We start from the raw sequence: 23574 nt of genomic DNA on the forward strand, positions 1-23574 counted from the left end.
TAACATTCGATTCCACAGTCCCACAGGACTGCCTTCTGCTTGACGGGTCACAAGCCCAGGCTGCAGGTTGGAGATTCCCACAACCCCTCCTTGGGTTTGATTAACTTGCTAGAGCTGCTCACAGAACTCAGAAAAATATTTTACTTACTAGATTTCTGGTTTATTGTAAAAGGATATAACTCAACAATAGCCAGACGGGAGTGATACACAGTGCAAGGTGTGGAAAAAGGGCATAGAGCTTCCATGTTCCCAGGGCAAGGCACTCTCCCCAGTCTCCAAACCCCAGCCTTTTGGGTTTTTACAGAGGCTTTGTTACATAGGCATGATTGATTAAATCTTTGGTGATTGGCAGTTGAGTCAACCTCCAGCCCCTCTCTGAAAAAGAACTGAAAGTTTCCACCCTCTAGTGAGCTGTTGGTTCTCCTGGTAAGCAGCCCCCATCCTGAGGTAGGGTCCAGAAGTCACCTCATTAACACAACAAAAGACACCTTTATTCCTGTCATCACTTAGGAAATTCCAAGGATTGTAGGAACTTTGTGCCAGAATCGGGACTAAGACCAAATGTGTATTTCTCGTTATAAATCACAATATCACAACTTCCGTGACCACCCTAGGTCTAAAATAATATTCCTCCTCTCAGCACTCTCTCTCCTTAACCTGCTTTATTTTTCTTTCATAGGACTTCGATCACTTGACACATTACAAATTTGTTGTCTTTCTCCCCCATGAGAAGGTAAGCTCCGTGAAAACAGTGCCGTGTTTAGTTCATTGCTATGTCCCCAGCTTCCCCAGCACTAGCCTGGCACGTGGTAGGTGCTAATAAATGTTTAGTGAATGAATGAATGAAGTGAAATAAAACCACCCATTGAGCCTTGCCTCTCTGGTTTCAAAACAAAATAACTTGTCATAGGTTGGATCGAATCATGCCCACTACAGTGCAGGGCCTGGTTGGCATCCATAGAGGAGGAGCTCCCATTTGTAGTGTTAAGAGAATCAGACAAACCTGGGCTCCAAATCTGGTGCCAGGACTTAGTAGCTGGTGACCCTGAGGCTGTTGAGTGTCTTGAAGCCTCACTTTTCTCACTACAAAGTAGTATTCTTGGGTTGTTGAGAGGATGAAATGAGAAATTGTGAAAAACGCAGTAGGTGCTCAATAGGTGGTAGCTGAGATATTTTGTGGGGTCAGAAGAGGAAAGCAGGGTGTTAGCCTCTACGAGGAAGGGGAACGTGGAATAAAAACATGAACAACCACAGAATAATTACAAAGCAGCATGCGGACAATTCTTGGCTGTGCTACAAACTAGCTGTGTAAAGGTGGGCCAGTCACTGAGCCTTTCTAATTCCTGGTTTGCTAATCTGTGAAATTAGAGAGCTGGAGTAGATGTTATCTATTTCTAACATTCTGGGTTGGCTCTGAGTAGAAGATAACACGGGACAAATTATCCACAAAATGTCAAGGAGACTGTTCGCAGTGGGATGGGATTAATTAGATTGTTTTTTGGAATGAGGTGAGGGGGATGAGTAGAGTTCTTGGAGTTTTAGGAATAGAGTAAAAATGGCAGTTTTGATAAATTGGGCAGATCTGACAATATTTAGGTTTTGTGTGTGTCTACATTGCTCAGAAAATAACGATTTAAATATATTTTGTTGGGGCACGTGGGTGGCTCATTCGGTTAAACATCTGACTCTTGATTTTGGCTCAGGTCATGATCTCACGGTTTGTGGGATTGGACCCTGCGAGTGAGGCTCTGCATTGACAGTGTGGAGCCTGCTTGGGATTCTCTCTCCCTCTCTCTCTCTCTCTCTCCCCTTCCCCCTGCTCATGTGCTCTCTCTCAAAATAAACTTAAAAAATATTTTTGTTTATATCAGCTATGTATTAAAAGTAGTTACTATAGTCTTAGTATTTTATTTACACTTAGGTTGTCAAATTGAATGTTTTTCTTGGCTAGTACTTTCCAGTTTTGTTAAGTCATTCGTGCTAGCCATTACATGACCATGTATTTCAAATTTCCACAAGTGTGTTTGAAGTCTCATTTTATAGGAGGGATTCAGGATTAGTTGTTAGTACATATAATGACAATTATAAGTATGGTATAGAACAAAAGATTTTCTTGTTTAATCTCTTCGTATTAGCGATGAAGACATTAAAGCCCAGAATGGAGTGACTTGTCTAAGCTTGTAAAACATGTTGATGCCAGAACTCCTGTCTTTCCTGTTCCTTCGAAGCTGCCTGAGATATAGGTTCTTTCTTACACACAGCTGTTGTTTGTCAGTTTATCATTTATTATTGAGAAATGTTTTGATAATTCACCATCTTTCCATCCTTTTGACTGTAATGTACAGAATTGCGTTTGATACTTGCTACCCATTATGGTACCTTCATTGGATGCCTACTATATGCCACATAGGTAGACTACTACTGCTAGCCGGGAGACTGCAGTCCTTCTTTCTAGAGTGAACAGATGTAGGAAAGCCATGCCTGGAAGGAAATAATCACATAAACATCTATCTGCAGAGCTGACTTGAACTACATTCCAGGTGTCTAAGTTTAACTGTGTCTGAGGGAATCATAGGAGGCTTCCTTAAAGAAGTAATGCTTATACACAGAGTTGAGACCTGAAGATGTTAGTAAGTGGCTGTGTTAGGGAGATTACAGAGGATCATTGCTTCTGAAAGCAAGGGCTTGGCCCTTTTGTGGGACTGAATTGAGGCAGGTGTGGCTGGAGCATACAGAGAATGAGGTCAGACTAAATAGGCAACATCCAGCAGTCATGGGAAGGGTTTTGGTCTTTATTCTTGACAGCAATGGGTGACTACTGAAGGATTTTAATTTTTTTTTTTAAATTTTATTTATTTATTTATTTATTTTTTACATTTATTTATTTTTGAGAGACAGAGTGACACAGAGCACGAGCAGGGGAGGGGCAGAGAGTGGAGACACAGAATCCGAAGCAGGCTCCAGGCTCTGAGCTGTCAGCAAGCCCAGAGCCCAGTGTGGGGCTCGAACCCACGAACCGTGTTTCACGACCTGAGCCGAAGTCGGATGCTCAACTGACTGAGCCACCCAGGTGCCCCAGGATTTTAATTTCTAATGTTTCACATGCCTCAGCTGCTGAGTCTTTTCTTTACCAAATAATCAGTTAAATAATTGAAATGTTGTCTATTAAGGGATTACCCCCATTTAAGAGAAATAATGTTTTATTGGAAGTCAGTGGAAAGAAAGAAAAAAATGTGCTGAATTGTAATTAGCAGACTAGAATAGTCTATTGCTGAAGTATTTATTCTGAATTCGTTTATTTGCAGAATCCCTGTGAATGTAAATAAACGTGAATAAAATATTTTAGTAAATTACTAAATTACAAAATAGTCTAATGGAGGTCTAGTAGATGTAGCTTCCCAAAAGTTTTTTTTAATGGCCTAGTGCTTACTAGGGTCTAAGGGATGTTGACTGGTGTCCTGATACTCAGCTGTGCTGACTTTTGCTGGAATAATTGCAACTTCGTGATTCAGTAGGCCCTTTTGGTGATAGCTGATTCCTCACTCCAGGCAGCTTGGTTGGTGCCATTGCCAGCATGAGTTCCTCAGCCTCCGGCTAAACCCCTGAAGCTAAATTGGGAATGGTAAGGTAGAATTGAGGAGGGCCCTGCAGCCAGATTCCTGAAACTTACACCAGTGCTGTTGAGGTAGTGAGTGGTTTTAGCACCCTTTCGCAGCAGCTTTGCAGTATTAGGACTATCTTTAGGACTCCTATCTTGTATTGAGTTTGGAGTCATTGTTTTTTGGTAATGGAGGTATTTTTTTGGAATTCTAGATGATGAAGTCTAAAATTAATACTGATTTTTGGTATAAACTATATTATCTCACTACTAGTAGTTTGCTTGGTTTTTTGAAAGCCTAGGGGTATTTTAGCCATAAAAAACTTCAGTGACTACTATTTAAAAAAAGTTTTTTTGATATTTATTTTTGAGAGAGAAAGAGCATGAACAGGGGAGGGGCAGAGAGAGAGACAGAGAGAGAGAGAGAGAGAGAGAGAGAAACACAGAATCTGAAGCAGGATCCAGGCTCTGAGCTGTCAGCACAGAGCTGGGCACCCCACATGGGGCTCGAATTCATGGACCGCAAGATCATGACCTTAGCCAAAGTCAGACACTTAACCGCCTGGGCCACTCAGGCGCCCCACGTATACATATATTTTTAATGTACTTTGGGCCAGGTATTGTTTTAGGTAACATGCCCATATTCTATCTCACATATTATAATCAGAATGTCAGATAAGGGAGTGGTAGAGGCTGTCCAGTGTAACATGTCTGGGTAAGCCAGGTTTGGAATCCCCAAGTACAGTTCTCTATTAATTAGCTTATAGTTATGAGCAACAGCAATCTTTGAATCCAAAAATATTAAGTGTGAAGGATTGTCCTTGAAATATTGCAAGGGTGGGTGAAAAATCTTTCCTTTGTGAACTTGAATAAAACGTGGTCTTTTACAGCAGTATGAAGTGCATCCCTTTCTGCTGTATTTTGCTTGGGTAGTGAGATCTGTTGTGCTTGGGATAGACAGAGGGGCTTTTAAGGACTGGCTGAAGGTTAGCCTCAAGGTAACTAAGGATTCTGGGGCCAGAGATGTGTTGGTCATACTCTGGGTCAGGAATGAGGGTGGGCCAGGCCCTGGAGGTGCCGGGGAGAGCAGAGTCCAGCTTCTATGAACATCTTGTAACCTCCGTGCCTCCTGCCTCCCTTCGTGTGGGAGTCTTCATGTGGAATTCCTTCCCATGTGTAAGGTAGTTCAAAAGTAATTCTTCTTTTCCTGCCACTGGCAGCCACAGAATGTTGGAACTTTAATCTTAGGCCTCAGGATTCATTCTCTTTGGTAGAGATAGCCTGCTGTGACAAATAATGATAGCTTTCATGCTGTTACACGTACAGTCTTATTTGATTCTTGCAACGACCCTGTTATGTAGGGAAGGTTATTTTCTTCTAAAAAATGAAGAAACCGAGTCTCCATTCTCATCTAAAACTCTTTTCTTGTGTGATCTGCTTCTAAGAGTCTTTTTTTTTTAAAGGTTTTATTTTTTTAATGTTTATTTTCGAGAGAGAGAGAGAGAGAGAGCATGAGCAGGGGAGGGGCAGAGAGAGGGGAACAGAGGAGTCAAAGTGGGCTCTGCGCAGCAAGCCTGACATGGGGCTTGACCTTATGAACCATGAGATCATGACCTGAGCCAAAGTCAGATGCTCAATCAGCTGAGTCACCCAGGTGCCCCAAGATTTTACTTTTAATAACCTCTGTACCCAACATGGGGCTCAAGCTTACAACCCCAGGATCAAGAGTTGCATGCTTTACCAGATGAGCCAGCCACGAGGAGTCTCCATGGATTTTCCATGCACTCTAGGCTCCTTTCAGTATATTCTCAATAGGGTACTCAAGAAAATGTTTATTTATTTTTATTTTTTTTCCTGTTATATTGAGATATAATTGACATAATGTTGTGTAAGTTTAGGGTGCAAAACATAATGATATGTGTGTATATATAGCAAAATGATCACCACAATAAGTTTACTTAACATCCATCACCTCACTTAGTCACAGATTTTTTTTTCTTGTGATGAGAACTTTTAAGATTTACCCTCTTAGCAACTTTCAAATATGTAATACAGTATTGTTAACATGTAGTCATCATGTTGTATATTACATCCCCAGGACTTAATTGATCTTATAACTGGAAGTTTTTACCTTTTGATCATCTTCCCCCACTTCCTCCACCCCTAACCTCAGGCAACCATCAATCTGTTCTCTGTTTCCGTGAGTTCAGTTTTTAGATTCTACCTATAAGTGAGCTCATAGACTGTCATATGAAATGTCTGAGTTATTTCACTTAGCGTAATGCCCACAAAGTCCTTCCATGTTGTTGGAAATGCAGCATTTCTTTTTTCTTTCTTTCTTTCTTTCTTTCTTTCTTTCTTTCTGGCTGAATAGTATTCCGTTGTGTATATATACTGCATTTTTTAAAAATCCATTTACCTGTTGATGGACATTTAGGTTGTTTCCAGGGTCTTGGCTATTTTATTTATTATTTTTATTTATTTATTAATTTATAATTTTTTAAATCTTTATTCACTTTTGAGAGACAGAGACAGAGCATGAGTGGGGGAGGGGCACAGAGCGAGGGAAGATACAGAATCTGAAGCAGGCTCCAGGCTCTGAGCTGTCAGCACACACAGCCCGACGCGGGGCTCAAACCCGCGAACCGTGAGATCGTGACCTGAGCTGAAGTCGGACACTCAACCGACTGAGCCACCCAGGCGCCCCAAGGGTCTTGGCTATTTTAAATAATACTGCAGTGGACATAAGGGTGCAGATATTTCTTTAGCACAGTGGTTTCATTTTCTTTGGATGTATACCCAGAAGTAGAGTTACTAGATCATATATGGTAGTTCTATTTTTAATTTTATTCCAGAGACAGAGCGCGAGCAGAGGAGAGGGATGGAGGAGAGAGAGAGAATCTTAAGCAGGCTCCATACTCAGTGTGGAGTCCAGCGCGTGGCTAGACCTGACCTGAAATCAAGAGTCAGACACTCAACCAACTGAGCCACCCAGGCCTTCCCCCCTGCTTTTTAAAGTAAACTCTATGCCTAATGTGGGACTTGAATTCATGACCCTAAGATTAAGAGTTGCAACCTCTACCCACTGAGCCAGCCAAGCACCCCTATACGGGGGAAATCTTAACCCAATGGATCATAACTCTTCCCTGCTTAAACCCTTTCTTGAACCTTATTTCTGTCTCTCTCTTTTCTTTTTTGGCTTTGCAGCCTCTTTCCTTCCAGTGCCAGGGGCCTTTAATAGTTCCCGTACCTGGAAATCTTTTAAACCTCACTGTTTTAAACCTCTACTTATCCTTCAGGTTGTGGGTACTTTTCCTTTAGAGCTCTTATCATAGCATGTAATTACAAATTTGTGAGCATTTGTGGGTTTATCCCACCAGACTTTAAGCCCATGAGGGCACAGAACGTATCTTGTTCCTTGGCTGTTATATTCCCATTGCCTGACACAGAGTAAGCAATAACTAAAGACCTACTGAAGGAAGAAATAAAGCTCAGAAAATTAAATATCTTACCTAATGTCACAATAGGTGTTACTTCTACTAAATACAAGCTCCATGAGGGCAGGATTTTTGGTTCCTTTTTCAGTGCTGTAGCCTTGGCATCTTCAACAGCACCTGGCTCATCATAGTATTTGTTGAATGTTGATTGCGTTTGAATGTGATTCCAAAGAGTTCTTATCCAAATCCAGAACTTTCCCCCTTTCGCCAAATCTGTCTGAAAATGGGGATTTGGAATTAACCAGTTTCTTTGTATAGTAGAGAAATCTGAGACTTGCTGTTGTGATTCAGTAAGGTGGCTTTGCTTTCTCTGTGTACAGGTCTTAAAGGGCATCCAAATGTCATCAGACAAACAACAGTATCTCTTCTACATCCTGTATACCCCTTTTTATAAGCTGCCAAGCTAGATATTGATGTCATCCATCCTGCCTCTTTTTTTAAATCCCCTGAATAACATGTTGAATAACCATGAGATGAATTCCTTTACCAACTTTTCTTTAACCATTTACAGACTTAGCAGTATATTTTCTCCCCAAAATTCACGTACATGGCCAACCAGAAACATTTTAATGATCCATTAAAAAGTAATTTCATGTTTAAGGGACCAGAAACTCAGGTGTTATTTTGGTGTTTTTTAAAATTCCACTCAATGGTATTTTTTTTTTTTATTCTACTCAATATATTTCTGTCTTGAAGATCTTCAGATTTGTTGAATATTTTCCTCATTGACCAAAGTCTTAGTGTTAAGATAGGACAATGCACATGTTTGTGCTTCATCTTGCCCTTTGCATTTTCAGAGAGCTTGGGAGTCATACCACATTACCATGGATTCTTTATTTATTATAGTTGCCACCTTTAGTCCTGAAGTCAAGTCGTAGTTTGAGATCCATAATGGTTTGTACAGAGGGTATATGTCAGTGTGGAAGTCCCAGTGTGTGATGGCAGCCCTGTCAGGCTTCTCCCTCTCTTGGAAAAACTGTTTTCAGAGATTGAGAATTGAGGGGGAGAAAATGGTGTCTTGTTTTTGGTGACAGATCTGGATCTGGGAGGTAGAGCCTGCCATGGGAAGACCTGGTTTCTACTCTTGAAGCTGCGGTATTATTTTGGGCAAGTGCTGGGCTTGGAGACTGTGTTCCTCTTCATCATTGAAATCATGTTGCTGTCTTCTACCTTTAAAAGCTATGATGGGGGCGCCTGGGTGGCTCAGTCGGTTAAGCTTCCGACTTCGGCTCAGGTCATGATCTCACGGTCTGTGAGTTCGAGCCCCGTGTCGGGCTCTGTGCTGACAGCTCAGAGCCTGGAGCCCGTTTCAGATTCTGTGTCTCCCTCTCTGACCCTCCCCTGTTCATGCTCTGTCTCTCTCTGTCTCAAAAATAAGTAAACATAAAAAAAAAAAATTTTAAAAGCTATGATGTATCTCTAGCATGCTAATTCCTTTAATTGAGAAATAGATCCACTCCAAGTTAATTGTAAGTTCTGATTTTGAATAATCTTGTGGATATAGCCAGAGCTATTTGATCATCAGACAGTGTGGGGCAGCATGCTCTGTTTAATGGCCTCAGAAATAGAGGAACTCTGAAATTAGAAGAATTAGGGGTGCCTGGGTGGCTCAGTTGGTTAAGTATGCTACTTTTGATCTCAGCTCAGGTTTTGATCTCAAGGTTATGAGTTCAAACCCCATGTAGGGCTCTGAGCTGGTCATGAAGCCTATTTAAAAAAAAATTAGTAACACATTCGTGTGTGTGTGTGTGTGTGTGTGTGTGTGTGTGTGTGTGTTTTAAATCCATTAAACTCTTAGAATTTTTTTTCTGCTCATTTGTAGGTACTAAAAGTTCTGGTACCCTTTGAATGGAACACATTACTTTGACATGTAAACAAAATGAGTGGACCCCACATTGTTCTTTCAAGATTGCAGAGTACCTTATTGATATTTCTAAAAGAAGCATTTAGTTCATGAAGTCCAAAGAGATTCAATGAGTTTAGAAAACCAGGGTGGTGAGTCTGGTCTTTACAAATTGAGTGTGATAGAACCTTACAGAAAAAAGAGGAGTTTTTATTTCCTCAGTTTTATTTCAGATCTACAACTTAAAAAAATTTTTTTAATGTTTATTTTTGAGAGAGAAAGCGCGTGTGCAAGAGCATGAGCAGGGGAGGGGCAGAGAGACAGAGAGAGAGAGAGAGAGAGAGAGAGAGAGAGAGAGACAGAATCTGAAGCAGGCTCCAGGCTCTGAGCTGTCAACACAGAGCCGGATGTGGGGCTTGAACTCACAGACCACGAGATCGTGACCTGAGCCCAAGTTGGATGCTCAACCGACTGAGCCATTCAGGCACCCCTCAGATCTGCAATTTTTTAGAAGCCTCAGTCATGCAGCATTGTTCTAGTTGGGGAACTGATCCCTAAACTATATGCTGATATGTGCAAGTCTTGGCCAAAATTGGAGTTTCACAGAACGGGAATGACACGCTTCCCTTTTTATTCTCCTCTGCCTTAGGATCCTGTCACCACTTTGAGAAGATTAGACAAAAACTCTTTGCAGTTTATTTTCTTTTTGAACAAGTTACATTACGAAGGGACTTTTAAGCTACAAGAAGAAAAGCTCCCTCTTTGTTAGAAGCAGCAGTGTGCAGTTTCAACTTGTCCTGGACTTCCTCGGAGATGTTTTAAGATCCGGTGTAAACTTGCTGTGGTTTGCCTTTGGGCATCAAACTGTTTAGCTTGGCTCTGTTATATCTGTAATTGCTGCATTTTAATAATTGCCCAATATTCTTGTCAGCAATTTGCAGTCTATATTTTTAATAGAACGTTTTGCCTTTCTTTTCCCCAGGTTCATTCAGACCTGGTTTAAGCCCCTGGATTAATTCTCACAGTCCCACAGACCCTCTGCAGCTGTGGGTAGGGGGTGACACATGCTCATTAAATATTCCCACAAGCCTTGTGCTGGTTATAGTTTATGTGCTCCATAAAAACCCTCTGGGAAGCCATCTTCTCCTCAGATCTCCTTACAGGCTTTGCTTTGCAAAAATTGCCCTTAGCATTTGCTCAAATAACATATTCTTCTGGAGAGAGTTTTCCTTATCAATCCATTCAGGAAATTTAATTTTTTGAAGGGAAAAAATAGGGACAAATTCTTTGCCGTGATTGACTTTTTAAGTTCACAGAGGAGACTTCCATTTCATCTGAGGTGAATGTGGAATTACAGTGACAGCAGTGTTGGATTCAGGGGATGATTGAAGTCAATTTCATGGCTTCCAAAATTACCTAATTTAGTCAGTTTTGAGACAGACCGTTGTGTCACAATGACTTGTGCCTCTACTTGACTGGCAATTTTGTTCTTTTAGTGATTCTGTTCTTTAACTTCTCTCCTTTTTGTATCTGTTAAAGTGTTCATTTTTCAGTAAACAAAAGATTGAACTGGTTTTTACAGTAGCTAAGGATTATATTAATAACCACACCCGAATTTCTCCACTGTATCGAGGTATAAAAATCCCTCAAAAGTAATGCACAGGTAGCATTTATTGATTGCTTATTATGTGCTCTGCGCTGTTCTAAGCTTTACACACACACACACACACACACACAATCCTCACAATAGCCCATATGATAGGTTTATGCATGCAGAATAATCTACCCAGCATAACCCATTTGGTAGGTGACAGAGTAAATTCATACCTAGGCAGGCTTTTAACGGTTACCATAATCCATGTTCTATTCATACTGGGCTTTTAATCACTGTCTGTCTCTCTCTCTCTTTTTTTTTTTTTTTTTTTTTTTTTTACGTTTATTCATTTATTTTTGAGAGAGAAAGCAGAAGAAGGGGAGGGGCAGAGAGAGAGGCAGAGAGAGAGAGAATCCCAAGCAGGCTTTGCACTGTCAGCCCAGAGCTCCATGTGGGGTTCCATCTTAAGAACCCTGAGATTATGACCTGAGCCAAAATCAGGAGTTGGACGCTTAACTGACTGAGCCACCCAGGAGCCTCTTTGTAATCACAATATTACATCAAAATTGAACAACCGTACCTCCTGCATATGTAACAGTTTAGTTTCAAGGCATACATAAATAATTCTTTTTGATATTAGGACCTGATTGTTATTATTTCTGGATAGGTAATACCTGCAATACCCCAATGGTACAAAACTCAAATGAGAATCAGTAAAAAGGCTCCTGTGCTCTCCCACCTCTGTCCCCAATCGACCTCTTTCCCTCCTTCTCACAGGCAGTTAGTTTACTACTGAAAAGAGCCATTTTAAATATCTTTTCTTGAACACTTGATTCCATGAACTAAGATCACTTAATTAGAAACTCATTTTGCCGTTATCTTTTTATATTTTTGTACTGTATCTACAAGTACCCAAACTGGCTTTATCTGTGAAGTTAGCAAGCCGGTTCTGTAGATAGTATTTCCTGCGTGAGGGTAACAAAGCTGTAGTCCCCAGCTATTCGAATTGGTTCCTGAAAACTCCATGATCTTATCTGCTCAGCACCTAGATCAGGCAGGGTCTTTGTGCTTTTAGCCATGCCCTTACACAGTGCCTGGAACATAGTAGGTGCTCAATAAATGCTTGTTGAATTGAACAACTTCTGTGGGTTGTGCCAGGATATAGGGCTGGAGAATATATTTGGTGCTTCTAAATGAGGTAATCTTTAGGGCCATAGGAGGGATATTCAAGTTAAACAAACCACCATAAAACTTGTTCTTCAAGGCTCTGGTTAGCATAAGGTTAGAAAGGACCTCTGGATCCTCTGGTCCAGTAATCAGAGAGAGAGTCTCAGAGGGGATTGAGAGACAGGGAAGACTTTCCTCCTATTAAAATGTTGTCAGACAGTTGACATGAGAATCTCTCCTTTTGATGGTTCTTTTTTTTTTTTTTTTAAGATTTGTTATTAATGTATCTTAATTTGGTACTTGTAATGACTCTGTCATTATAACAATAGACTGAGTCTCTGATCAGAGTTCTTTGTATTTCCTTGTTGACACTAGGAAATTCATATATCAAGTGTCATTGATTACTTTAGTGCCACAGCGTAACTGGTAATATTCTATTGTAGATGCACCTTGATTTTCTTCTGTATTCCTGAAAATATTATATAAAACCAAAGGTTTAAAGTGTCTGGGGCACCTGGCTGGCTCAGTCAGTGGAGTGTGCAACTCTTGATCTCAGGGTTGCAGGTTTGAGCCCCATATTGGGTGGAGAGATTACTTAAAAAAAAAAAAAAGGGGGGGGTCAAAAATAAGCATTTCTTTATAAAAGTATTTGCTTTAAAAATCTTTATTAGGTAATTAGCACCCTCCACTTCAGTTCCTGGAGTGCTGTCTAAGCATGTTTTAAGATAAATTTATCTTACACCCTTTAGAAATTCTTTTATTATTATTATTTACTTATTTAAAAACATTTTTTAGGGGCGCCTGGGTGGCTCAGTCGGTTGAGCGTCGGACTTCAGCTCAGGTCACGATCTCGCGGTCCGTGAGTTCGAGCCCCGCATCGGGCTCTGGGCTGATGGCTCAGAGCCTGGAGCCTGCTTCTGATTCTGTGTCTCCCTCTCTCTCTGCCCCTCCCCCGTTCATGCTATGGCTCTCTCTGTCTCAAAAATAAATTAAAAAAAAAAAAAAGTTAAAAAAAAAACCAAAAAACATTTTTTTAATGTTTATTTTTGAAGGAAAGAGAGACAGAACCTGAGCAGGGGGAGGGGCGAAGAGAGAGGGAGACACAGAATCCAAAATGGGCTCCAGGCTCTGAGCTGTCAGCAGCAGAACCCAGCGAGGGGCTTGAATTCACAAACTGCGAGATCATGACCTGAGCTGAAGTCGGTTGCTTAACTGACTGAGCCACCCAGGTGCCCCAAATGCTTTTTTTTTTAATGTTTATTTATTTATTTTGAGAGAGAGAACAAGAAAGAGCATGCACATGCCCAGGAGGGGCAGAGAGAGAGAGTGAGGAAAGAGGGAGAGAAAATCCCAATTGACTCGGGGCTTAATCCCACAAACCGTGAGATCATTACCTGAGCTGAAATCAAGAGTCAGACACTCAACCGACTGAGCCACCCAGGCACTCTTAGAAATTGTTCATCTCACTTTAATGTGTTTTTGAAAAGGTGTTTCTGCGTTAAGTTTTCTTCTTGAAATATGTTTATTTTTACAGGCAATTTGAAAATTGGAAAGAAGGATTTTTTAAGGCCACTTCTGATTTGCAAAGTCTGTCTACAATCTGAAGAAGTCTCGGCTGAGGGTGACTAAATGGGGCACGCTTCTGGAGAAATCAAAATGGCTTCTTACTATGTGATTGCCATGTTTGCCTTGCTGAGTTCCTGTGTAGCCACTGCCGGTGAGTTGTATAATATAGGTTGCAGGCTCATTATATTCTTCTGGGTATATTTTTCCTCAGTCTCTTCAGTTTGGAAAAATTTAGGAAATGTGATGCTTATGCAAAACGTATTTATGTTCTTCGAGGAAATAAAATATTTGACCACAGATTACATAGTATGTTTGCCTGTGTTACATTTTACTAGACTGGTGCTAGACATTCTCATGTTCGCGATGTAGATACCTAACTAACCATCAGTGGTGAGATAGGTAGAGAACAAATATGCTAATGTTTAAACCTGCTTCATTTTGTTACATGCATAGATTACATTTCTTTTCTTGTCCTAAATGAAAATTTCAAGAAAGCCTTTTTGTTCTTTATCATAAAATAAATAGATCTTGTAGATAGAGGTGACATTCCATCTCTGCAGAGATGCTTAGGAGGTTATTAATTTTGTCTATTCAGATATTTTAATGTGTAACTTTAGGAAAAGTACAGAACTGTGCTTCCTGGAGGCCATCAGAGTATGAGATTGGAGATAAGAAGAAACAAAAGATTTGGTGGGAACATTGTCGCTTCAGTAAGAGTATTAGATCCCCCACGCCAACATCTTAGCGTTCCCAGTCAGGGTTACTTAACAAATTTGGAAGCTTAATTTGCCCTATTTTGTGGTAATTTGCTTTGTGTCTGTTCTATAATGAGCTACATGAAAGAATTTGTTGGACCAGTTCTGTGAAGTGGCTGGTCTCCACAAGAGTACATGCATTAACTTGGAAAATGATTAGCCTCTTGGTTTTGGCTATTGAATTCACCTACAGATGAGATGATAGTGATCATAATAATAACCATTTATTGAGTGTGCACTACAGCCAGGCACAGGGCTAAACAGTTACAGGATATAACAGTGAATAAGGATGTTATTTCATGAGCTCTCTTAATCACAACTGTAAGGTAGGTAGGATTATTTTGTCCCATTTTACAGTTGATGAAATGAGGTGTGGAGTGATTAAATAATGGGCACAGCATCGTGCTGCTGGGAAGTGGAGGAGCCAGGTTTTACCTCTATGCTCTTATCCTCTGTGCTCTACTGAAGAAGCCAGTAAGAAGCTGTTAAGGCTCCAGTAGACTCAGACCAGGAGTCATTTGGAGACACAGGCTGAGTGAAAGTCAGTTTGTAGAACTTGGTTTATGGGATTGGACAGCAGATTGTCCCTCTTGTTGCAAATACCTTGGGAGAAAGTTGCTAGTTTTTTTGTTTTGTTTTTTATTTATTTATTTATTTATTTATTTATTTATTTATTTATTTTAAACGTTTTTTATTTATTTTTGGGACAGAGAGAGACAGAGCATGAACGGGGGAGGGGCAGAGAGAGAGGGAGACACAGAATCGGAAACAGGCTCCAGGCTCCGAGCCATCAGCCCAGAGCCTGACGCGGGGCTCGAACTCACAGACCGCGAGATCGTGAGATCGTGACCTGGCTGAAGTCGGACGCTTAACCGACTGCGCCACCCAGGCGCCCCTGTTTTGTTTTTTAAATGATGGTGTGAATTTGAACTGCCCACTCTCTGTAAGCAGTTTCATTTTGCCTCATGATTGAAGAGTTATTTGTCTTTTAGCCTCTGTGTCAAAATTGATCTTAATTAAAATTTAATTGAAAAGTAGTAGCGAGAGAGAGGGAGGGAGGGAGGGAGAGATGGCTTGATTGAAAATGTGCCTTTAAAAAAAAAAAGTGTTGTTTTGATGACAAGAGGTATAATCATACCTGGTGGGTTTGAGGCAGAATTTTCTGCTTTCACTGATGCCTGGAACAGACTGAAAAACATAACTGAAGAAGATACTTCATGGGAAAGTGGTGAGTTTGATGACTCTGTATAACCTTGATGTATTAGATAATGAATCAGTTTTGGTTAAGACCTTCCTTTTTCTTCCAGGCCATCGGTAAAATATTTTTTTGAATTGTATACATAATCAAAATTTTGCTGAGAATTACAGTAAAATTGAAGGTATAGTAGAGTTACAAATTTTGTAGCAACCTGAAGCAAGTGATTAATGGTAGAGGTAGAGATACCTTTTTTTAATGCTAAATTTTTATTGAAATACAGTTTACATAGAGAAATGTACACATGAAGTGTGTAGCTCAGTATATTTTCACAAACTGAACACAACTATATGAATAGCACTAGAGGTGCCTTTTTGAACAAACTATTGCCTAAACGAATGAATAAGAAGGAAGAAATGTTTTGTATATACTGATAGCCAGTAAATCACATATTCACTGAGTCCTTCTAAGTGCAAAGCACAGCACTAGTCACTTAGGGTCATACAAAGGAATGTTAAGATTCATCCCTTCCTTTGAATCATTTGTACTTTAGGTATATAAAATAAAACCATACAACAAAATAATCAGTATATGGTGAATACCAAATAAAAGCCAAAAGACCTCAGAGAGGTCAGAAGGGGAAGCCCTGGTGGATTGGAGCAGCTAGGGAGAGCTTTGTGGATGTGCGGATGTGCTCCATCTTTTTTTTGTTTTTTGTTTTTTGAGAGAAAGGGAGAGAGTGTGTGCATGCGTGAATGTGCAGGAGAGGGACAGAGAAAATCTTTTTTAAAAATGTTTTTTATTTTTTATTTTTGAGAGAGGGCACAAGTGGGGGAGGGGCAGAGAGAAAGGGGGACAAAGGATCTGAAACGGGCTCTGTGCAGACAGCCGTGAGCCCAAAGTAGGGCTGGAACTCAGAACTATGAAATCACGGGATCGTGACCTGAGCTGAAGTCGGACACTCAGCTGACTGAGCCACTGAGGTGCCCCAAGAGAGAGAATTTAAAGCTGGCTCCATATCCAGCATGGAGCCTGACCCAGAATTTGATCTCATGACCATGAGATCATGACCTGAGCCAAAATCAAGAGTCGGACGCTTAGGGACTCCTGGGTGGCTCAGTCAGTTAAGCATCTGACTCTTGATTTTGGTTCAGGTCAGGATCTTACAGTTCCTGAGATCAAGCTCTGCGTCAGGTTCTGGGCTGACAAGGTGGAACCTGCTTGGGATTCTTTCTCTTTCTCTCTCTCAAAATAAATAAATAAACATTAAAAAAAAAAAAAAGAGTTGGACGTTTAACTGAGTCACCCAGGTGCCCTGATGTGCTCGATCTAGAACTCTGTTTTGAAGGCCAGTCTGAATCTAAAAAGACAAAGGCATGGGGTTGACCAGATGGGGGGAATCATACCTAGCATGATACATGGCACATAAGAGCTCGATGTGTTTTTAAAGGGTGGATGACCTGGAGAAGTGGTACGGGAACATAGCAGGAGGTCTGTTTGGAAGGAGGGATGGGAATAGATTGTGGAGGGCCTTAAATGTCAGAGCGAGGCTTGTGGTTTTCATTTTGAGGTTTGGATTCTCTCTTTTTCCATTCCCATGTAGCCAAAGATATATACTGTTTAATCTTAGAATTCAAACTGTGGCTTCAGAAAGTGAGGCTGAGAATATGGTTTCATTAGCTTCAAAGACAAAACTGATTAGCATATAGGCCAATAATTTATCAAGGGCTTGCTTTCTGCTAGCTAATTTCTTTTGTCTTTATAAGAAACCCTATGAAGTGGGTGTTAGTATTATCCTAATTTGCATTTTACAAATGAGGAAACTGAGACTCAATTTGGTTAGTAATTGTATGAAGACCCATAACTAATAAGTGACAGAACTGGGACTTGAACTGAACTCGGGCAGTTTGCTCTAGAATCCAGCCCATCCAATATTCCACTGGTACCTCTGTGTAGGAGCCACCAACGAGTCATCCTGGGACAAGGTTAAACTTTCAACTTAGAAGAGATATCTAAATCATCAGAATGGAAGGACCCTCAAATAATGGGTCATCTTTATTTGCGTTCTTATTTCACTGACATGACTGTGAAGGTCTATTGTAGGGTTCTTGGTAGTGGAAGAGATAGTTAACCAGGGAGGGCAGAGAACAGCACAACACATAAAATGAACTCAAGTCAGGATACTAGGCCTGTTCTAGCTCCATAGATTAGCCTGGGCCTTTAGTGAAAGCCTTTCCTTCTCTGCTGTGTTTGAGGGTGAAGGAGGCAAGGAAAGGCCAGCAAGCCGCCTCCTAGGGTTAGAGATTGCTTTGACAAAACTCATATTTTTCCTCCCCTCTCTTTTTCCTGGGTCATCTTACAGCACTGTGGGTAGGGAGGGCCTTGCTCTTGGTGAACAAGAGCTGTGTGAGGACCATTAAGCTTCCTGGTTAGAAATTATCTTAGGTTTTTGGCACCTTGTCTTAGATTCTGCAGTCTCTCTAAGAAAAGTGGAAAGTTAAAAACATAAATGCTTGCTCCTGTGGGCTTAAGGCTAAGTTTTCAGTTTAAGAATTGTTCGACTACACATCTTTTGAAAATAATTAATTTCTCTCTCCTAGGCTTGCCAGAGTTAGATAGGGCTACGTTTCCAGGAGCCTTAATAATGAGAAAAAGAGGCACACGGAATTCAAGGAAATCAGTTTGGTTGGAAGGCATGGACTTGCCTGCAGTCCCCTGGCCCCTCGTGCCAGGTCCTAGGGCACTGCTGCGGTGAGCTCTGCAGACACCCTCCTCGCCTCAGTGCCAGCAGCATGTTGGTGGGACGGCTGTTTCCCTCTTTCCATTGTTGCCATTCTGTGCCTAGATGCATCTTTTTGGAGGCTTGTCCGTGATCTGCTCACACATTTCTACTGAGCAAATATTTCTTTTCATCTCTACTGAGTGTACCTGGAGCTCCAGGTGTAGTCCACAGGACAATAGAGATGCTTTTATTTGGAGCTGTTTTCCTGCTACTACTCTTTTTTTTTTTTTTTTTTTTTTTGATAGAGAGTGATTGAGTGCAAGCAAGGGAGGGACAGAGAGGAGGAGAGAGAATCCTAAGCAGGCTCCTCATCAGGCTCTGCCCGATGGCAGGCTCAAACTCACGAACTGTGAGTTCATGGCCTGAGCTGAAACTAAGAGTTGGACTCTTAACTGACTGAGCCACCCAGGCACGCCTGGAGCTATTTTCCTGCTAAGAAAGCTCTGAACTCTTTGTGTCTATGGGACAGCAAGCAGAGAGATTAACTGGTTAATACTTAGTTTGGAATGGGACCAGCTGGCAGCCTTGTGGGGAGGCTAAACTATTGGTAATGTCATTTTATATTTATAGTTTTCAAATGCTCTTCTACATACTATTTCATTTGATTCCCGTAGTCCCTGGGGTAGGCAGGTATTGTTTTCTTTATTTCCAGAATAGGGATTATGGGACTCAGAGAAAGTAACTTAAAAGATGGTTTGATTCTTGGTCAGACCAGAACACAACACTCGTCTGCAGACAAGCTGCACCCAACAAGTCTTCTGGTCTTTATGTGGCAGTACGCCCCTTAGCACCTCTTGAAACGGTGCTAGCTGGGCACTCTGCTTGGCACTCTACACCTGTTGTTCATCTGATCCTTACAGAAGAAAAATGTAATATATAATGAGAGACAAATCAGTTAAAAAATTTTTTTTAAGTTTATTCATTTTTGAGAGCAAGAGAGACAGAGCATGAGTGGGTGAGGGGCAGAGAGTGAGGGAGACACAGAATCCAAAGCAGAGTCCAGGCTCAGAGCTGTCAACACGGAGCCCGACGTGGGGCTCAAACCCGCGAACCGCAACATCATGACCTGAGCCAAGGTCAGAGGTTTAACCAGCTGAGGCACCCCAAGACACAAATCAATTTTAATAAAAGTTAAAGTGGTCATTTTTATGCAGTCCTACCAGTAGTAGCTGGCAGAGAGGCATCAACTCCAGAGTTCATGCTCTTTCCATTATGCTGTCCAGGAGGAGCAGCCATGCTTTCTCCTGGACTTGAGATGAATGCCCAAGGACTGCAGAGGTGGCTCTTCCACAGTTTTCTCCTCTCTGCCACCTGTGTGATCAGAGGCTGCAGCTCATAATGGCAGGACGATGGGGAGAGTTCCAGTGGGGGCGGCCACCAGAGCATATAGAGGGCAGAGGAGGGATAGACTTAAAGATCCAAAGCAAACCTGGCAAGGCCTTCTCTTGCTGATACTACGTCTCTGGACCCAGCTAGTTGATTTGGTCTGTGATTATTCTTGTTTTCGGGTTGTTATTATAACCACTTTTGAGTTTAATTCCTCTTTTGGATATCTAGGGAAAAAGATGTCAATTGTGATGCCAGCTTTCACCATGGTATGAACTTTCTATTTATCTTAAAGAGTAAAGAACTGTAATTAAAAGACCCAGAATGGAGAGAGTGACCTGTGTTTTATGTTGTGTTCTTTTTGGGGGTACCATGCCCACCCAAGCACGATGAGGTCCCCCCTGCTCCATGTTTTTGCACAGAAATGGTAAACGAACATGCATGTGCATGCACACACACGAAGCTGCAACACTTAGCAGTCGTCAAGTAAACAATGGATTTGTTTCCCAAAGATTCCCTTACCCTGAATCTACTAGGGTGTGTGTGTTGGGGAGGGTGGGCAGGGTGGAATATGACATGATGTGCAATAAAACTTTTTTTTTCATTTGCAAAGATGGTTTACCAGCCGATAGTTGGGTGACTAGCTATGCATAGACTAAGAAAAATGTTCACCAGGAACACGAGTAAGATTGTACATAGGCTTGATGTCAGACAAGTGAATAGAACCCAGGTTTCTCCCTCCTTTGCATCCTTACCTTAAACTGTATAACTGCTGCGCTGCTTTATGGATTCTTGATTTATTGGGGTTATTTTAGGTCACTGGCAGTGGTCTGTTTTATAAACACTGATCAACATTTCCACCAGCACAGAGCTATCTGTATGTACCCACACAGCTGTTTGATTGCTCAGAGCCTACACTTTCACACACTGTGGATGTAGGAAATGAGGCTTTCTCAGCTTGTTTGCTTTGATAACTAATCTTTCATGCTCTGGGGCTACCTTGAATCATTGCTAGAGCTCTGAGCTCCGAGTGCTGGTTTTGGAAGCATTGTAGGATCAGGGAGTGTTCCGGGAAGGATTCCAACATGAGGCCTTCATTTAAGATGGCCCTGCACATGGGCATTGAGGTATTGAGGTGCTTGGCCCTCCTGGAAGATTGGCCCGGACTGCACAGCATCCCTGTGAGCTGCTGCTTGCTGACTTACGCTTTTTTTTTTTTTTTAAACCATTCTCTGCCAGAGTGGCCTAAAAAAAAAAAAAAAAAGATTTATTCTGAAGTCCAGTATAGTCACATTTTTGTTCTCCGAGAGGACACTGTAAATCAGGCAGAATTCTAGAGGGCTTAAAAAATGCACTTGTTCTCAGAATGTTCCTTCCAGGGACCAGGCAGCAGGTGGTCTGGGGACTGAGGGCCAGCTATTCTCCTACCCTATCCTGCCAACTCATAGCAATCTTACCAAAAAAAAAAAAAAGAAAGAAAGAAAGAAAGAAAGAAACAAACCCAAAACCCAAAAAACCTAGAGTATGGAAAATCTTAATGCCTTCGAAGGAAAATTGATTTTTCTTTTTAAGTTATTCTCTGTGTTGGCAGTGAAGGGAACTTTATAGTGAGAAGTTGTAGTTATGGCAGAAGGAAAGAGTTCCAGTGTAACTGCTTTAAGTTCTTTGCATTGCTTCCCTTTGTCCTCATATGCTTGGATGAGTTAGTCCTAGTCTAGATGATAGACTAGAACTGTAGGAGGAACAGCTCCCTTCCTGCTCTTCTGCCCCATCCAGGAGGATGCTAGGGTAGCCCTGCCTCCGGCCTCTGGGGAGAGCAGAGCACCAGCTTCCAGAGTTGCACCTGGACTGTTGTTTCCATCGGTGACGCACTGAGCTGCTGTAGCACTTTGCTGTGCAAGTTTTCGCAGTGGGATGCGTCTGTGTGTGCGCTCTTGTTGCCGCATGGTGAAGCACAATGCCTGCTCCCACCTGCCCCTTTCTTTTGAATGAGAGGAGAGCACCATTGATCGTTTCATCTTTTCTTTTTTAATTTAAATTTTAATTTATTTTTAAATATATCTCTACCTCAGACATAGGGCTCAAACCCATGACCGTGAGATCAAGAGTCAGACACTCCACTGACTGAGCCAGCCTGGCACCCCTCATTTCACCTTTTCATTCATCTTTTAAATAACTGCTGTGTTTGGATAAGGACATGTAGTCTGGTCAGTAAACTTGACCTGCCTAACCAAGCCTCATGTACTTTGCTAGCTTCTGAGGCACAGAAAGGGGAGAAGTTGGGTAGTGAAACAATGAGTTTTTTCTACCTCGTGACATGGTTGTTTCTTAAAGAGTTAACTGATTTATTCAACAGGCATCTATTGAGCATTCTAGACACTATTCCAGGTGTGGGAGGTATAGCAGTGAACAAAATAGACAACAGTTGTTGTCCTTCTGAAGCTTACATTCTAGTGAGGAGAGACTGACCAGGAACAAAAGAATTATGCATAGGTTAGCAGGTTCAGTGGAGAAAAAGCAAAGGGGCTAGGGATTGTTAGTAAGGGACTACAGTTTAAAGTAAGGTGGATAGGGGCACGTGGCTGGCTCAGTCAGAAGAGCATGTGACTCTTGATCTTGGGGGTCGTGAGTTTGAGTCCCACATTGGATGTAGCTATTGTTAAGAATAAACTTAAAAAAATAAAGTAAGGTAGATAGGGAGCACCTCACTGGAAAGAGGATTTGAATAAAATTTTTGCAGAAGGTAAGCAAAGTGGCTATCTCGGGGGAAGGAGCCTTCTAGGTAGAAGGGAAAGCAAGTGCAAAGGTCCTGATGTGGCAGTTTGCCTGATGTGCTCAAGCAGAGGAGTAAGCAGGCCAGGCAGCTGCTAGAATGGAGAATCCAAGAGTTTACCGGGGGCAGGTGCAGGGCTGCGTATGCACCCTTGTTGTCCTTGTAAAGTCTTTTTTTTTTTTTTTAATGTATATTTATTTTGAGAGAGAGAGTGTGAGCACAGGCTTGTGGCAGGGAGAGAGGGAGAGAGATTTCCAAACAGGCTCCTGGCTGTCAGCACAGAGCCCAACGAGGGGCTCGATCTCATGACCCTGAGATCATGACCTGAGCCGAAGCCAAGAGTTGGATGGTTAACTGACTGAGCCAACCAGGCGCTCCCATTGTAAAGTTTTTACTCTGAGTGAGAGAGAACCACAGCATTTGAGCAGCAGAATGATATGATCTGAAGGATGTTTTAACAGGATCCTGTGGCTACTGTGTTGAGAATAAACTGTTGGGTGAAGGTGCATTTGGGGATTACCGATTGATGGCTATTGAGATATTTGAGCAAGAGTTTGACGGGGGCCAGGATCAGATTTTAGAAGGGAAGACCCTTGGGAGTGATATGCTTATGAAATTAAGAATGATTTTGTGATTTTTAGTTTTACTTTTTTCAAAGTTTATTTATTTTGAGAGAGAGAGAGGAAGCATGAGGGAAGGAGGGGCAGAGAGAGAGAGGGAGAAGGACAATCCCAAACACTGTCAGCGCAGAGCCCAGTGTGGGGCTCAAACTCACAAACCGTGAGATCATGACTTGTGCTGAAACCAAGAGTTGGACCGTTAACTGACTGAGCCACCCAGGCGCCCCTGATTTTGTGATTTTAATGTGTTTCTTTAGGGGGAAAAAAAGGATAAAGACTTGTATCTCATATCAGTGAGTTATATTCTATAACCTATTAGTAAAAATAATTACTTCTGCATAACAGTAAAAGCTGTATCTTAAACCATCTAAAGAAAATCTCTTTGCATTGTGAATGACTGTTCTTGAATATTCACGGTCTCAAAAGCCTGGACCTTCTCTTCCCAATTTACTGACTCTCCTGATTGCCACGTCTCATTTTTTCATTCCCCATGTGGTCTTAATTTCAGGATTATGGATTTTGAGGATCTTACCACTTTTTGCAAAAGTGCTTCTCATAACAAAACTAGTGTTTGAGGTAAATACAGTTGTGCCCATCTTTATATAGTAAATGAATGTGTGTAAAGTCATTTTTATAGATTAACCTGTATTAAGCTTAAGGTTGATTTAGCAGGTTTTTTCCTGTGAAGAAAATAATCACTTTAAAATATGTTTTATAATATGGATATTTATAGTGGTTTTGCCTGAGAGTGGGGTATACCCACCTTGCTTTTGGAGTTGGAAATTCTAAACAGACCAACATTAGAACAGCTCTTTCTAAACTTTGATGTGCATACAAATCATCTGAGGTCCTTGTCAA

General features: G+C 41.4%; 1 protein-coding gene across 3 annotated transcripts in view; it reads left to right on the forward strand.

Annotated features, from left to right (window-relative positions):
• The window catches only part of TGFBR3 (transforming growth factor beta receptor 3), a 207702-nt gene that overhangs the window by 12867 nt on the left and 171261 nt on the right, over positions 1-23574 (forward strand). For 2 of the 3 annotated variants that reach the window (XM_053892601.1, XM_053892608.1), the window contains exon 2: positions 13234-13416. In XM_053892601.1, coding sequence (XP_053748576.1) covers positions 13329-13416 — 88 coding nt within the window. In that variant the 5' untranslated portion in view covers positions 13234-13328. Of the gene's footprint in view, positions 1-679; positions 734-13233; positions 13417-23574 lie in introns of all 3 variants that reach the window. The other variant, XM_053892606.1, reaches the window with a different exon arrangement.

This window comes from Panthera pardus, unplaced genomic scaffold (assembly GCF_024362965.1).
Source record: "Panthera pardus isolate Hobbes unplaced genomic scaffold, ASM2436296v1 HiC_scaffold_11, whole genome shotgun sequence".
In the NCBI taxonomy this organism is placed as follows: Eukaryota; Metazoa; Chordata; class Mammalia; order Carnivora; family Felidae; genus Panthera; species Panthera pardus.